The 16183-nt window shown below is 37.2% G+C and overlaps 2 protein-coding genes across 6 annotated transcripts in view; one reads left to right on the top strand and one right to left on the bottom strand.

Annotated features, from left to right (window-relative positions):
* Nucleotides 1-6580: 6580 nt before the first annotated feature.
* On the top strand, nucleotides 6581-13366 carry MS3_00003582 (uncharacterized protein; the record flags this gene model as incomplete). 4 transcript variants are annotated; one of them, XM_051211416.1, is made up of 8 exons in its annotated part: nucleotides 6581-6684; nucleotides 6722-6791; nucleotides 6829-6923; nucleotides 6958-7344; nucleotides 9765-9857; nucleotides 11111-11174; nucleotides 12044-12148; nucleotides 13112-13366. In XM_051211416.1, 8 exons carry the CDS (start codon nucleotides 6601-6603, stop codon nucleotides 13153-13155), a joined length of 942 nt encoding a protein of 313 aa, XP_051071472.1. In that variant the 3' UTR covers nucleotides 13156-13366. The 4 variants fall into 4 exon arrangements, with proteins under 4 accessions (XP_051071472.1, XP_051071474.1, XP_051071473.1 ...); XM_035733128.2 differs by having other exon boundaries at nucleotides 6601-6684; nucleotides 9765-9797; XM_051211418.1 differs by lacking the exon at nucleotides 12044-12148 and having other exon boundaries at nucleotides 6592-6684; nucleotides 9765-9797.
* Nucleotides 9813-16183, bottom strand: part of ARFGAP3 (ADP-ribosylation factor GTPase-activating protein 3) — a 32059-nt gene continuing 25688 nt past the window's right edge. Inside the window, exons 9-10 of one of the 2 annotated variants that reach the window (XM_051211419.1) lie at nucleotides 11327-15447; nucleotides 9813-11289 (exon numbers count right to left, since the gene is read on the bottom strand). Coding sequence is in view for 1 of the 2 variants with exons in the window: in XM_051211420.1 (XP_051071476.1) it covers nucleotides 15433-15447 (15 nt within the window). In the remaining variant the exon portion in view is untranslated. Of the gene's footprint in view, nucleotides 11290-11326; nucleotides 15448-16183 lie in introns of those variants that run through there. The other variant, XM_051211420.1, reaches the window with a different exon arrangement.

The following is a 16183-nucleotide window of genomic DNA, read 5'->3' on the forward strand; positions in this document are numbered from 1 at the left end:
GTTGGGTTGAATTTGAGTGTTTGTGTATGTAAATAGTGTGGAAAATGCATGGGGTTACATATGGTAGTTTAGATAAACAGTTCAACATGGATGGATCGTCAGGCCCCCTTACCTATTGAAGGTAGAGGGATTTAACGCCATTTAAAACTCCTTGACTATTCGCCTCTCACTGTAGTTGGTAAAACCTTTCTGAGAAGTCATTTACCTTGACTTCTCCAAAGCTTTTATATATCTTATCAGTAAGCTCAAACGAATAGGTATCAAATCACCTCTAAATGACTGGCTCACTTTATATATAAAAAATCGACATTTTAAGGTCAGAGTTGACTTTCCACATAATCTTCAACAGTTTCATTCGTCCTCATTTAAAGTACGGAAACATAGTATTTCCTCCCTCACTCAAAAATAATAAGGACACTCTAGAAAGTGTCCAAAGGCAAACTATAAAATGAATTCAGGGACTCAAATTCAAGCCTTATGAAAAGCGTCTAGGATCAATAAACCTTTACCCAATAGAGATCAGGCATCTTAGAGGTGATCATCTAATGGCATACAGGATCCTTACCACATCTGGACATCCCTTTGCACACCTAAGTTTAGCTCCAACACAAACCTAAGAAGTAACACTGAGAAAATGGAAACACAACGCAGCAGGATTGATTGTGGATACAACTTCTACTCATTAAGAGTTGCCAACTGAGCCAGTCCAAGCGATTTGCCAGGAGTCGTTTGAGAGGAAACTTGATATATTTTTAATGACTTAGGATAGTATCTAACTATAATTTAACAATTTCGCTTTCCTCTTTTATCGGTAATATACCTAGGTATTGGTGATCCACAGCTACTAGACACAGAAGCCCGTTAAACGTAAGCCTCTTGTATACTGTCCAAAATCATTTAAACCATTTGATTTATCTTGATATGTTTATCATCAATTTGGTAAACTACAGCATTTGAGACCTACAGATGCATCACAAAACTATCGGTACCGGGAAAAGTTTTCAACAGTGATTTTGATCCGGAAGAGGGATTCAGTGAACACTCAGCTTCGAGATCAACAGTCCGGATTCCGTAAAGATCGATCATGAGCAGACCAAATCGTGACACTACAGGTCATTGTTGATCAATCAATGGAATGAAAGTCGTTACTATAAACTAACTTCCTTGACTATGAGAAGGTATTTGACAGAGTGAATAGGAGAACCTTATGGAACCTTCTTCGACGCTATGGTGTACCTGGGAAAATCGTCAACACCACATGGAATTCATACACTGCAAAGTGGTGTATGAAGGATAGCTAACAGATGCATTCTAAGTAAAGATCGGTGTCAGACAACACTACTTACTCTCTCCCTTCCTCTTTCTTCCGGTGGTCGACTGGATTATGAAGACCTCCACATCTGAGGGAGAGCTCGGAATACAATAAACAGCTCATGATCAATTAGAAAATTTGGACTTCGCAAATAGCCTGGCCCTTTTATCCCATACACACGAACCAGCGCAGATGAAGGCAACTAGTGTAGCAACAGCCTCTGAAGCAGTATGCCTCAATATACACAAGGGAAACAGCAAGATCCTCAAATACAACACAGAGAACACCAACCCAACCACACTTGATGGAGAAGCTCTGAAAGATATAGAATCCTTCACGTACCTGGGAAGTATCATTGATGAACAAGGAGGATCCAACACAGACGTAAATGCGAGGATTGGCAAAGCAAGGACCGCACTCCTACAATTGAAGAACATATGGAACTCAAAACAATTGCCAACCAACATCAAAGTCAGAATCTTCAACACGAACGTCAAGAGAGTTTTACTGTACGGAGCTGAAACTTGGAGAACTACCACAACCATCATTAAGAAGTTACAAGTATTTATAAACAATTGTATACGCAAGATACTCAATATCTGTTGGCCGGATACCAGCAGCAACAGCCTACTGTGGGAGAGGACGAACCAGTTTCAGATGAAGAGGAAATCAGGACAAGATGCTGGAACTGAATAGGACACACACTCAAGAAATCATCAGACTGAATCACGAGGCAAGCCTTAACTTGTAATATTAATATATTTCCAGATCACAATATGTTACATGAGGCATGTCAGTTTACATGCAAGATCAGGTTGTTACATGTGCTACATACCTTAATTTAATGTCACTCAATTATTTTCATACGTTAAAGAACATATGGACAATCTAGACAGGGGATAAATTTTCATACACTATAATGATAAATTTAATGTGACTTTAATGTCCAATATGAGAGTTGGTTCGCTTTGTGGGTGTTACATTCAGTGATATATCGTGTGATTGGAAAAGACTCATTTTGGTGGTGGATTTCTCTGGAGGTCAATTGAACCTCACAGGCCCTGAAGACAGAAGCTTTTTATTGGCTAACCGAATCGCGAAATGCTTGTGCACTCATTCACATACGTAAATGACCCCAAAAGTTTAGGGTACGCCTTTTTCACCTGTGGAATGTTTCATTTCCAGGAGAAAAACGAACTAATATAGGATTACCGTGTGACCGATTTCAACTTAGCCCACTGAATTACCATTCCTTTCAGTAGAAAGCGTTCCTTGAAATGACTGAATCTGACCACTTTATTATTGATATCTCTTAAGGAAATTTAAAAGAAATACAGTTTCGGTTTGGGAAGGACAGCAGGCCTGCGTTAGTCCTGGCAGTGGTGGTCCGTCAGTTGATCCAACTTTCTTTCGAAAGAATCGACGGATGGAGCCTTAACCACGTGCTGAGGTAATGAATGCCGCTCGTTGATGATTCGGTGGGAACGTCGATAGTCGGCTGACAAGTAATTTGTTCTGGGCTTGTGAACTTTTTCGAAGTGTCCTCGTAAATTCTCTGTTTTGGAAGACAAGAAAAATGAGGGCATATCAGGTGCAAATTTGGCAATAAGCAATTTGAAAACTGTAATCAAATCGCCTCTAGTTCTACGATATAACAACGGGAATAGGTTTAGCTTGGCCAGTCGAGCATCATACGGAAGCTTCGCTATTCCGGGAATCAGCTTATTTGCTGTTCTCTTAACCTTTTCCAGAAGCTCACTGTCGTTTTTTAGGCAGGGGCTAGCCGCTTGTATGCAGTACTCAAGTTTAGGACGTACGAACACTGTATATAAAGTCAAAAACGTCTTAGCGTCGACATGTCTAAAAGCCCTACGTATTGACCATAAAGTTCTAAAACCTTTGGCAGCTATTGTGCTGCATTGTGCAGTAGTCTTTAAATCTTGGCTAACGATGACTTCTAAGTCATTGTGTCTGGACAACAGGTAGCTCAGTGTTATTCATCGTGTATGTATCTGTACCTTGATGACCGATATGCATCACAACACACTTGGAAGTATTTATCGGCAACTGCCAGGTTTGAGACCATTCAGATAATTTCTGCAGGTCATTTTGGAGTTCTAAGCTATCACCCTCATATCGTATCGTTCTCCATATCTTGACATCGTCAGCATACAGCAAGAGCGATGATAATAGGAGACGAGGAAGGTCATTTACATACAAGAGGAATAGCACTGGCCCCAAAACTGTACCCTGGGACACTCCACTAAGCACAGTTTCCCAGCTAGATAACTTTGAGTTCACCCGAACTCTTTGTTGGCGCCCAAATAGGAAGTATTTTATCCACATCAATAAATTGCCTCCGATTCCGACATTTCTTAGCTTATGTAACAGCCGGTTGTGCGGAACCTTGTCAAAAGCTTTGCTGAAATGAACGAAGGCTACGTCTACAGGTAACTTTTGGTCCTTAAGAGCGCACCAGCTTTCACGAGCCACTAATAAGTTAGTGAGACAAGAGTAACCTATTCTGAAACCGTGCTGCTTCTCCGAAAGGATCCGGTTTTTATCGAAATACTTAAACAGCTCCTTCCGAATAATCTTTTCTAAGATTTTAACAACCACACCAGTTAGGATAACGGCTCGGCAATTCCCAGGTTTACGTTTCGTACCTGTTTTGGAGACAGGACTTACTATGGCGTTCTTCCAGTCTTTTGGTAAACGACGGATAGATTAAAGCATATGCTTAAAGGGTTCGCAACGAAGTTAGATAATTCCTTCAGTAGCCCAGGATGCAATTCATCGAGCCCCGTGAATCTGCGTATGTCTAGCTTATTTAGCAGACCAAAGACATCGAGTTTTTAATTGTCACGCTATCCAGTGTATGTGTGGGGGAATTGTATGAAGTGACAGCAAGGGTGCTTCTATGGTATATACCTTGCTAAAGTAGTTCGAGAACACGAGCCTTACCAAAGTCGTCCTCCACTAATGATGCGGCAGTACTGTCTCCCCATAGTGCAGGAATATTTCCTCTCCTTCTGTCCTTTGATTTATATGGGAATACAAGCGTTTAGGAACTCGGCTTTCACCGTGAAGCGTCATAGTTCTTCTAAATGAAGACCTTCTAACTTTCAGGACAGAGTTTAAATGGTTTGAATAATTTTTTTCTGGTAAGCGTTTTTTAGCGAGTTAGTTTTCTACGGGATGGGAACGCTAACCCCATGCCCAACCCTCCTCCTTTACCCGGGCTTGGGACCGGCAGTAACTCTGGAAGAACTACAGGCGGCGGATTCCTTAACACTTTTTCTTCGTACAACTTTCTAGACCTACGGAGGGTCGAGGCATAGGTATTCCGAGCTTTTCGATACTGAGATTTTGTCTCATCAGTCCCCAGTAACCTAAATCTATCCCACATTTTTCTTCTCTTACGGAGAAGGATGCGGACCTCCCTACTGAACCGTGGTGGAGAGTTTCACGGCCCCCTTGGTATATTCCAAGGGATGTGGGGTGTGGTAACTTTTAAGTATAAATTTCAAAATGCGTCCCAAGCCGTTTCAATTGAGGACTCTGGGTCTATTGCCCAATCTACTAACGATGCTGTGTGCATGATATCTGGTATGTTTGCTTTCCAAACTTTAGGTCTAGATTGTGCTAACGCGTGCTCGTGATTGACGGTTATATGGAAGTCGAAAGTTAGAACTGCGTGATCACTTTTACCTAGGGTTGGCATGTAATGGAGGTTCGCAACGTCATCCTCATAGTGAGTCAATATAAGATCTAGTAAGGATGATTTAGTATTCGGGTCGTACCTAGTCGCTTCTTTCACATGTTGCACTAGAGCACATGTGATAACCGCATCAACTAGTTCCTGCTCGAAGGAGTTTTCTGACGATTCAGTTCGCAGATTTTCCCAGTCTACCATAGATGCATTAAAGTCCCCTAGGATTAGACATCGACCACTTTGTGATCAAGTATTGAGACTGCTTAGCAGGACTTCATTTACCTCACAGCTTGGACTGCGATAGAACAAACCAATCAGCAGCTCTTGTCCCTTGCATTTCAAGCGGAGACTAACTAATTCACACGTCCCACTCTCATGGGATACACTGTCGATAATGGCAAATAAGATAGCATTCCTAATGATTAAAGCTACTTCCCCTCCTTTACGCTTTTGTATTCTGTCGGCCCTTACTAACGTAAAACCCTCGAAATCAAGTTCCATACTATTTGTAGCCTGTGTCAGCCAGGTTTCTGTAACTGCGATTATGTCTGGCTTTGTAGAGTCAATCTGTACACCTTGTTCCGATCGCTTATTAAGTAAGCTCCGGGCATTAGTGTAGCAGATCCGAAGCCACCGCTTGAGACCGATCGAGCCTTGCGATTGTGGCTTCTAGGCGTTTCCTGTGGGATCCCATCTGGGAGACGGGGAACAGAAGAGCCTACTTTATTTGAGCTTTTGTTTAAGGCAGGCCCCTTTAGAGACTGCTTTTCCTTCTTTTGCCGGCGTGAGTCATCTACTAAAGAACTAACCGTAGTTTGCTTCATTTCGATTTGTGTGTCGACAGATCGAGTGCTGTGTGACGTGTTCCGACTACGCTTGCTAAAACACTTCTTTGCAGCATCAACCAGTGAGATGGCCTCGGTTAACAGGCTGTTTGCATCCGAACAGCACTGTTGACAAAGCCAGACGCAACCCTTCTTACTGAACCGTTTGAAAGCCGCAGGCGTTAAGTTCGTGCAAACTTCTTGGTACCAGCTTTTGCACTCGTCGCACTGCATGCCGCTTTCAACGGGATAACGACAACCTGGACGATTTCAACTGCTTTTTTTACACTGTCTGGTCATTTAAAAGGAGTCCTTTTCAAAAAGGGACGAGATGCGATGATACTCAGAAACCAAAAATAATCAATGACCAAAAAGCGAAGAACTGTAGATTGTTAGGACCAAAAGTACTAACAGATACAATTGAAAATGAGGTACGCAAGAGTAGCAACGACAAAACGAATTGAGAGAACGGTAAAAACGGTACCCTAGTCGAATACTTTGACTGAAATGAATTCAATTAAATTGAAAACAGTAGTCTTGATACGTAATAAACGATCAAAACAATGAAATTTACTCAGCGAGGAGAAATACCACTGTCCTTTTTAAGTAGCGCTCATAGGTTATGGAAGGAATAGTCTATACTTATATTTTTAATTTGACTCTTTTGAACACTAGACGTGCTTTGGATTTTGTCGGACGTGTTTTAGCCCATTTATCTATGGCTACTAAAATGTGCGCACATATAAATTATGTCGGGAACTGGCAACAGCGTTGGTTCGTCTCATTTGGTTTCTCTTTATCAAACACTCGAGCAGAAAGAGTTTGTCGGACGAGTAAGAAATTAATGATCGAATCCTCATACTAATTTAGGCAAATGTACTGTACTCTGTTGTATTAGTTGGAAAAATTTCACCGCACATAACTAACAATGAAGTTGGAAGTGAGCACTCACATTAAGACTTGACACAGTTCGATAGAATTTTATGAAAAGCTTACATCCAGTTTCACCACGCCGGACCATATTACAGGTCTCTTGATGGTTTATCCCTATCACGTGATACACATTATTGAGGTATTTCCGCTAATGTCCCCACTGAGTTAGCCAGTCAAGTTTTAGAAGTTTGATGGAAGTTTTTCGAGTAATTGCTAAGTCTGAAGAAATCACAGAATCTTACATGAATCGTCACTCTGAACAGATAAATAAGAGTCATTATGATGCTCAAGACTATCGACATTTCAGTGAGTTTGATAAAGTCATCATTCAAGAAATGTACACAAAAAACTCTTTGGCTCCTACGATTCATAATCGTGTCTTATGTGCGATCGATAATATCGTCCACCGTATATACCACACATATGAACTATTGGTTTTTGATATGGAACCAACAGTCATATCAGACTATGATTCAAATGAATCTGATGAGAAAAAGTTACTTGACTTACTAAGTCAAGTGATTAGACTAAGCGTACATCTGGCAGAAGAATCCATGCGGGTAAGCTACATTGAGAAAACGAATATAAATTATGGTTGGTCAATGTGATATGTTCCCTCATATTTATGACTACATCAAAACCAAGCTAACTACCTTCTTTCCCACTAAATCCTGATAATTGTAATTCTAAGCAGTAGATTGTTTCTTGGACAAATCCCCTAATTTTTGATGAACTTTTGCTACTTCAACTTCATACTTTTAGTAAAATTTAACATGATCAAAGTTAAGATACTGATTATATTGTTATCAGGAAGTCTTACGAAGATGTTACTAACAGCTTAAAAATTCAGTTCCGCTAAAAATCAGCAACTCAGTTTATTTTCCATACCTACATTAAGATAACTAAGCAACTATAATGCTCATAATAATTACTTATTTAATTTATAAACGAATAAATGCCAATTGAGTATGAGCTTCTCTTATCATTGAAATTCTATAACATTCGATGTGCTTCTAGTAGAGGAAATTTTTAAGAACAGAGTTTGAACACTTAAAAAACCAAATGTAGACAGTTAAAATATGTTCTTAATAAATTGTACGATGCAACTTAACGAAGAAACCACTTCCAACAAAAGTAAATACTTGACGTTTTAAACAAACTTAGAGCGAGCATTCCCACCTATGGTATTTTAAATCTCAAAAGATACCTGCAGACGAGTAGCGAGTTTACCTGCATACAATGTGCACAGTCCACCTAAAGTAGAGTTCATACAGTTTGTGTCAATATTTAATCGAAATGGAACACACATCCCTAATTAGATCATTTTTGTAACAGCATATTAAAGTTAGTGGCTGGTAATCGAATCTAAGACGCCATTATTGACCTACTAAGGACCCGGTAGATTGATGTATGTGGGTCCCAACAATAAGAAAATTACACCAATCAGTCTATTACTCGATAATGAATCAGCATTCCTAACTCTTGAAAACGTCATTGTTTTTGTTTCCCACCTGTCATCTAAAGGCTAGTTGAAGTAATCATAGATTAAATTCGAAAATGTAACTCGAATTTTTCATCCAATCCCCTGGGTGGAGTAATGTATGATATAATACTATAATCTCACCATTGATACTTTGTATTGAGATGTTCCTATGTAGAGTTAGTAAAATCTGAACGATTCCATATATTTGGAAAAGTGAGGATGTAGTGATCATAAAGTAAATTAACAAGGAGAACTGAGCGATACACAGTCTTGGTTCAACCTGCCTCCTATGCTCTTAAACAATAGAAAGGGTTTGACAACATTAGCCAGCTGAATGACAACAGCAGATATGAAAGTACTAATAGATATTTTTTTTGCACTTACTGGATTATTTATTGTGATTATGTGGAAAGTAGATTTAAATTTATTTGCACATAAGACAACAAATTAACACATAGATGTAAAACTACAAATATAGCTTTTGACCACGTGCAAGTGCTGAAATGAACTTAGAACAGTGATAAACTAGACAGTTTAACGAACGAGATCCCGATGGTTTCCATTACTTAGAGAAGTCCCTATCGAATATATGTCCATGAAACACATGGATTTCCATTACATTGAAACTTTCGGTAAACTTACTAGAGTAAAGAGCTGACAACCAACTTAAAGTAAACTTGGTATCTGTTTAGATAAAAAGTGAGGTTTTACATGTTATATTCAAATACTTTTGTGTTGTAATTAATTTTTGTTTTCTTTCACGCAGGTTCTAAACATAAATTGTTTAACTCTTGTGTCGCAACTACTAAGCGGTTCAAAGACCAAAAACCCATGCATTTATCAATTTTATGGACAGTCTAAAAACAATACATAGTTAGGAAGTGCATGCAGAAATAAATTGGAATTTGCGAAAATTTCGGAATTTTAATGGATTTAACATTATGTGAAATGTGGTCACTCATTTTTCCTAAACTGTTATGATGAAAAATAATTTACTTGAGTTGCACTGTCTGATCCCTCAACTTCATAACATTAATACGGCCTAGAAATGGTCCCTCACAAAACCATCATTACAGATGGAATACCTCAAAGGCCAAGCTTCGTAAGACAATAACAGTCATCAAAGCACTAGCCGTGTTACGTGACAAAGTTACGCACTTGAGTAATCTTTTCTGCAAAGCGAACATCATCGAAATTTATTAAGAGCATAATTGATTATGAAACTCGGATTTCGTAGGTCAATTATTAACCTATCAAATGAAGGCCTATTGGATTTACATATCACTCTCCATAACAGGAACAAATCTTGTATTATGTTATTTAATTTGGTGAAAACTAATTAATGTATTTTTAGTAGAGTTAGAAAATCTGTCATAAACGATTATCTCCAACCTTTTTTAACAAAGTTCGGCAATGACATTGTCGCAATTATCAGTATGCTAATTTTCAACTGTTGAAAGCATTTTTCAAAAGACTTCTATTTCTTTTTTATCACAGGATCAAGACGAATACGTTCCCGAAACTTTTAAAGTAAGTTTAACAGAGAAAACTAAGAGTCAGATTGTTGGTCATTTCAAGGTATGTACCAATGTAAGTAATATTAAAAGTAGTAGTTCATTTGTGTATTGGTTGTTCGGATGTTCCCACTGATGTTTAGAACTGCAATTAATAAGTCTTATTGTTACATGTGCATCCTGTGCGGATTGCCTCGATATCGCCATAAGCATTGTAAGCAGAGATGGATATTGGCTAGTACTGGAGTTGAGGACACGTGTCTCGTCTCATTTAGAACTCGTCAGCTGAATCTACCTGCATCCGAGTTGATGTTCACTCCAAGACTCGAACCCAGTACCTTTCCAAACTTGAATAGATGATGGGGTAGCAGTTCATATATTTTGATTTCGATTACATGTGATAATGAACCAGATTTTTTCAACGTAATGCAATTAACGGCATGAAGAGTATATTGAGTCCACACAAAATGTATAAAACGGAACTATCAGTATCTTTACAGTGGCAAATTCATTAATTTCTCTGTCCTAATCTTTTGTTGGGTTTACGAAATAAAATATCTACGTAGTATGGATGAGTTGTGAAACCATATATGTTTGCTGCAGGATGATGCTAAATGACTAACTTTACTTAGCGTCGTAACTTTATATGAATGAAATGCTATTGATTTTTACTTACTGTCAAGATGATAAAACTTCATCATAATATCTGTTAGATTAAGGCACTCGGATTACTGAAAAATAAGAAGCTGGTCCGTTGTGGCCTATCTGCCAAGTACACGCTTGTGTACTCGAATATGTGCTATACTGTTTGTGTGCGCTGTTGCTATTCAACTACCTAAAATGAATTAAGTGGGTTTGGGCTCGAACCTACCACTTACTGGTTGGGAGCTCAGTGGTTCAATCACTAAGCCATAGTTCCACCTGAACTCAAGAGTCCTTAAAGACACAACCCCACATTGGTATTTTAAAATACTTGAGCTTAACTATGCAGGAAAGTTTTGTGTTGGTTTCAGAGACCTAAGTAAAGATAGTTAGATGTAGATAAGCCTTTACAAAAAGAAAAATAAGATATCTCTATATGAAGTACCACAAATATAAACCAGACAAAAATTAATTGGCGTAAACCTAGAAGTGTGATAGGACTGTATTTTTAGTTACGTTTAAAGTAAACGTAAGTAGTCGCAAGAGAAGTACGTTATATTTTAAAATTTGTCGGTTAAACTAAATCAAACACTAAACTCTTGGTTATATGAGTAGTATGAATGGTATCGTTGTTAATGACATTTGCGACTCCTAAAAAATTAAAACACGTAGTTTTTACATTTTTAGCGGAAGTTAACTGGAATATTGAATAATATTCGTCAAGTACGCCCAGAGCTGATTCCACAACAAGGTAAGTTGGTTATTTTGAAACAATTTATGTGCAAAAGTCGCATATCAAGGTCAGTAGTTTGTTCATCACTGGAGCATGAAAATTACTCCAAAAGTGTGTACATATATACATATTGCTATGCGATTCGATTAATAATCAAGTAAAGTTCTTACTCAATTGTACTTGCAGTTAATTCGATTTTACAATACGCATTTCATATCCTATGGATTATACTGCTCAAACAAACTTTGGTGAATCAGGTCAAAGCTAGTTTTGCCAAAGCTTCGAGAGTGCTGTGGGATAAAAGGAAAGGCATCTAATTGTACATGGCCACATTTTCCCCCTTAAAGAAGTAAAATGAACATATTAAGAGCCATTCATTCATTACAAATAAACAAACGTATTGTAGGAAGCCAAATTGACGCAACCAAATAAACTAATTTAAACTTCTAAACGCTGTGCATAATGTTGCAACAAGCGCCTAATATAATTGAGTTAGAAGTTTAGTATTGGATCGGTTGAAGACATTTATTGAAAAACAATTTGCACATGAAAAGAGGTTGTCGTTTACAGATTTTAGGAGCGGTGGAAGTATAAAGTTCGTGAGTGTACCGCAGCTGGAAAATGATTTCCTTCCTTTCTAGGAAACACTATCAGTATGTTCAGTTATTTTCTTCTGGTTAATTTTAATTGATGTTTATACGACATATAAAACTGCATCAATTCGATTATAAGGATCACTTTACCGACCAAATCAACATTATCTACTTGACTCATGATACTATAATTTCTTGTTACGAAATTAAGCGAGTTTTCGATTCTCCATCTCTTAAATATTTGTGGTTACTTACAGCTTTAAAGAGATTATAACGAGTGAATTTTATATTTAGTTGCAGTTGGATATTTTGCGGACATATCTTGTTACGAAGGCATAATACCATTAAAAGAATACATGAAACTCTATGACATTCCATATGAAACCTCATCACAATCGGGTAAATGTAAATTTTTATGCTACGTTGTAGGAAGTGTGATTTTATGATAATCAATCCTGACATCAATCCAAATAACAACCTTACCATTCTTATTCTGATACAAAATTAATGAGAAATGCTTTATTTTCGTAATAGCAGTTAACGTTCATTTATCTTGCAACATTATCGTATGTGGTAATTTCCTCAAATAGTTATTAAAAAGAATTTTCCCATATGTTGCAAGTATTTTTCTTAGCTGGACACACAAAAGCCTAATTCTATACAACTCGTGCAAAGTGTATACGTTTATTAGCAGTTCACGTAGAGACATCTGCAGATAATCTGGAACCGACTTTTGAGAGAAGTGGTTCAGTTTATAACCATCACCATCAATATTTCCCATTTAGTCCTTATCTGGTGAGATATTTGATCTAATAACGAATGTGTAGTCGGTTACACTAACATATCCCGGTTTTCTGTGTTTAGTAAAAGATTTGAAAGTAACGCTTAAGTCTATCAATTGTAATAAGACTTTACGGAAGTAGAACTATATGAGAAACGGTGCAGATGAATGGAAGCACACATCACCAAGGAAAAAATGAAGCAAAACTCCTCAGGAATATCAGTTAGTCATTCTTGTTCCCAAAAGGTTCAGAAGATAATTTTAAAGCGACGTATTAATACAAGATGAAATATATTTTATGATAAAACTACTTCAAGATAATATACTTCGAAGATCATATATATTAGGCGAATTTCCCGAAGCATATTCTACGATATTATTTGAGGGATTAGAGGCTTTTCATTCAGCTAACAATAAGACCTAGATTTCCATGTCAACAACATTGACAGAGTATGACTGGACGAAATATTACAAAAGGAAACCATTCACATCAAAGCTCCCAAACTTGTCAGGTAGTTTTATGTAGTCAATGATCGTTAGTATACAATTATAAAAGTCGACGTGTTTCTCTTTCGTTTCAGAGCTTACATGGCCGATCGAAAGAAATTCTTTTATTTACAAATAAGAATTCTAAAAACGATACCTTTGTATCAATGACAGCTTTATGCCGAAAATTCTGGTTACCATTTGAAAAACTGTACCAATCATAAAAGAAGAAGCAATATTTATGCAAGCCCAATAAGTAGAAAGATAACATTCTATTGAAAAATCACTCAATCCGTTCTAAATAAAGCTGTACTAATTTATTTATAAGTAATGAATTGTTTCAGCGTTAAGCTAGTTCTTTCTATTATCTTTACAGGTTTAAGAGAATGTGTCTAATCAAATAAATAATAAAACTCCCATGAACTTAAGGGTATACAAGGTGAAGCTAGAGCTTACAATGTGAGCTATATTTTCATTGAGATCATGAACCGATCAATGTTAGACCACCACTGAAAACCTGGACGGCCGTCTCGTCCAAGTATGGGACTCATCAGCAGAGCGGATCCACGATCCCGCGTAACCTCTAGAACAATGAGCACGCATCCAGCGGTATTATTGTCTAGCTTGAGTCGGTCCATGATCTTGCGCGATCATACTAGGACGAAACGGCCGTCTAGTACTTCCAGGTTTTCAAGTGAACAATTCAAGGCTACAATACGTACCTTTAATCAAGTAATATTAAAAAAATTATCATTCAATCACAATAAATAGCAGCAAAACGGTTATATTTAAACTATCATATTTGATGAGTTCGTTAACGAAACGAATTGGATCAAAAGTTGTAGTTCAGTTGGGAGCACTATTTCGTGAATAAAACAGTCAGAACATGTACCTTGTATTAGTAGTACCCGATGATGGTGTTTAGCGATTATCATGGTGTAAAAGTGCTGTAATCCTCCAAATATCGTTCGAATTATCTGACAGGAATGGTTAGGGTTAGTTCGTTAACTGAAAACAGGTAACTTTTTTTACCACCGCCTTAAATGTGTTTTCTAATTCATGATATATGGTCTAATCCAAGGTAGAAATTATCGGTGCAACGGCTTAGCTATCATATGTACAAAACCGTAAGTCTAGTTTCACAATAAAAAAGGAAGACCTAAGACCGTAAGATCAAAAGAAGTCATAATCAGCCAAACAGTGCAATAATATTATAAATTAATATATTTGGCTTACACTGAGTCAGGAAATGTCAGAAAATCTAATTTTTCTTCTCATTGGGACACTAAAAATATTAATTTATTTATAACAAAGTACCTAATACTCAATTTATTCGAAATTATCAGGTCAAACCTTGGTAATGATACCTACAAGTGAAATAACATTAGTTACGAATCACATGATCTGTGAAACCCATAACATCGTTTTTACATTTAAGCATTTGTCCCTAAATGTTGACAATGCTCATGTTGCTACCTCTCCCCCATTAAATATTTTGGATTACATCCAGTTTCGTGAGGACCTTCAGCACAGTAATAATTCATCAATACGAGCTTAGTAATGACATTTGTATACTCAACAGATGAGTAGTTCCTCTGACACATTTCATAGAACTTGCATGTAGATAGCCAATATTTATGATCAACAAAATATCAGTCCTATAGGACTGAAAGAAACGTAGAACATCACAAAATCTTCCGGACAATTTTCACCGCTCTGCACACGAACGTTCTTTATTAAACACAAAGACTTCTCAGTTTGTCAAGATTACCATTGGAGGACATATCTTTAACTAATGATATATGCTACTGAATTTTTTATTTTCTAGATTTGATCCTTGGTAGGATTGTAGACACGCACTCGAGTCATATACCAGGACGAAACATTACTCATATCAATATGTGTTATGAAAGTGTCAATAATAAGGTCAAATATATCAATATTAATCCGTCAATTTCTTTATGTTTCTCCTACCCACAGATGTTGCGATAATCATGCTAGAAACATTGGTGTATAGATTATTCGATACGTACGAAAAGGAAAGCGATTCACATGAATAAAGCAATCACGTTATAATAATTTCCGTCAATAATAGGAGGCATTTCAAGACAACAATCACCCCAGAAACTATGGTTTACTTGGTGTTTACAACCAAAAATATGTTTTACAAAACTTCAATTTATATCATCCACCAAACAAAATGGCTCTTACAGTCAACTAGGATTAACTAACTTATTATCTCTGGAGAGATGAATAAAACAAAAAATAACAAAAGCTTTAATAATAGATAACCGGAAAAAAGGAATGTCCTGAACCCCGATCGTGGCCGAAAACGAAGAGAAGATTGGCATCTAAACCAGAATATTGACTGAAAGGCCCACAAGCTGACTGAAAGCATTAAAAAAGCTGGAAGCAACTAACCGAATCGATCCTGAAAAAATGCACCCAAATGTAAATATACAAATTTTAAGCGATAATAAAATATGTGCTTGTAAAAGAGGAATAATAAAAACAAACACTCGGCATCAATTGGGAAGCAATGAGTTGGTAATCTAACAGAAAGTGGATTACTGCTTCAAAAGTTGCTTCACATACCAAGGTTGGAATAACCAATGAAAGGGACTTTGGGTCAAAAGCTCTCAAAACAGGTGGATATCAACTTGAACGATTACATCATAGACAGTAGCCAACCTTAAAATATTTATTTGGCTGGCCTCCTTTTAAGTGCTAGACTGTTTCATGAAATGTCCAAGAAAGTAAAGTACTATCACATTTCTACTTTCGAAATCCATGGTACTTTGAGGGCTGTTAGTGAGCGACGTGACAGCTATGTCTTACTGTATAGTTTACCTCATCAGGCTGCTACTTTGATTACTATTCAATTTAACCACCAAACTTTGACCATTTATTTGTAAGCCTTTCAGACTATTATCATTTCGTTGGTCAGAAGTCTCGATCAGTTTACGATGGAAATTATATGACAATGTCTCTTATCACTAAAATAATTTGGTGCGGACTCGCTAACCAAAACCATTCAATGACAAATCTGTTCGTCATAAATAATTCTTTCTTTATTGATTTAGGTAGCCTGTTTTGTTTAAATGTCAATTTTAATAAACATGTCGCATTTTGGTCTCAACTAGATAAATAGTTACACGTACCAGTTT

Source organism: Schistosoma haematobium, chromosome ZW (genome assembly GCF_000699445.3).
Source record: "Schistosoma haematobium chromosome ZW, whole genome shotgun sequence".
NCBI lineage: Eukaryota > Metazoa > Platyhelminthes > Trematoda > Strigeidida > Schistosomatidae > Schistosoma > Schistosoma haematobium.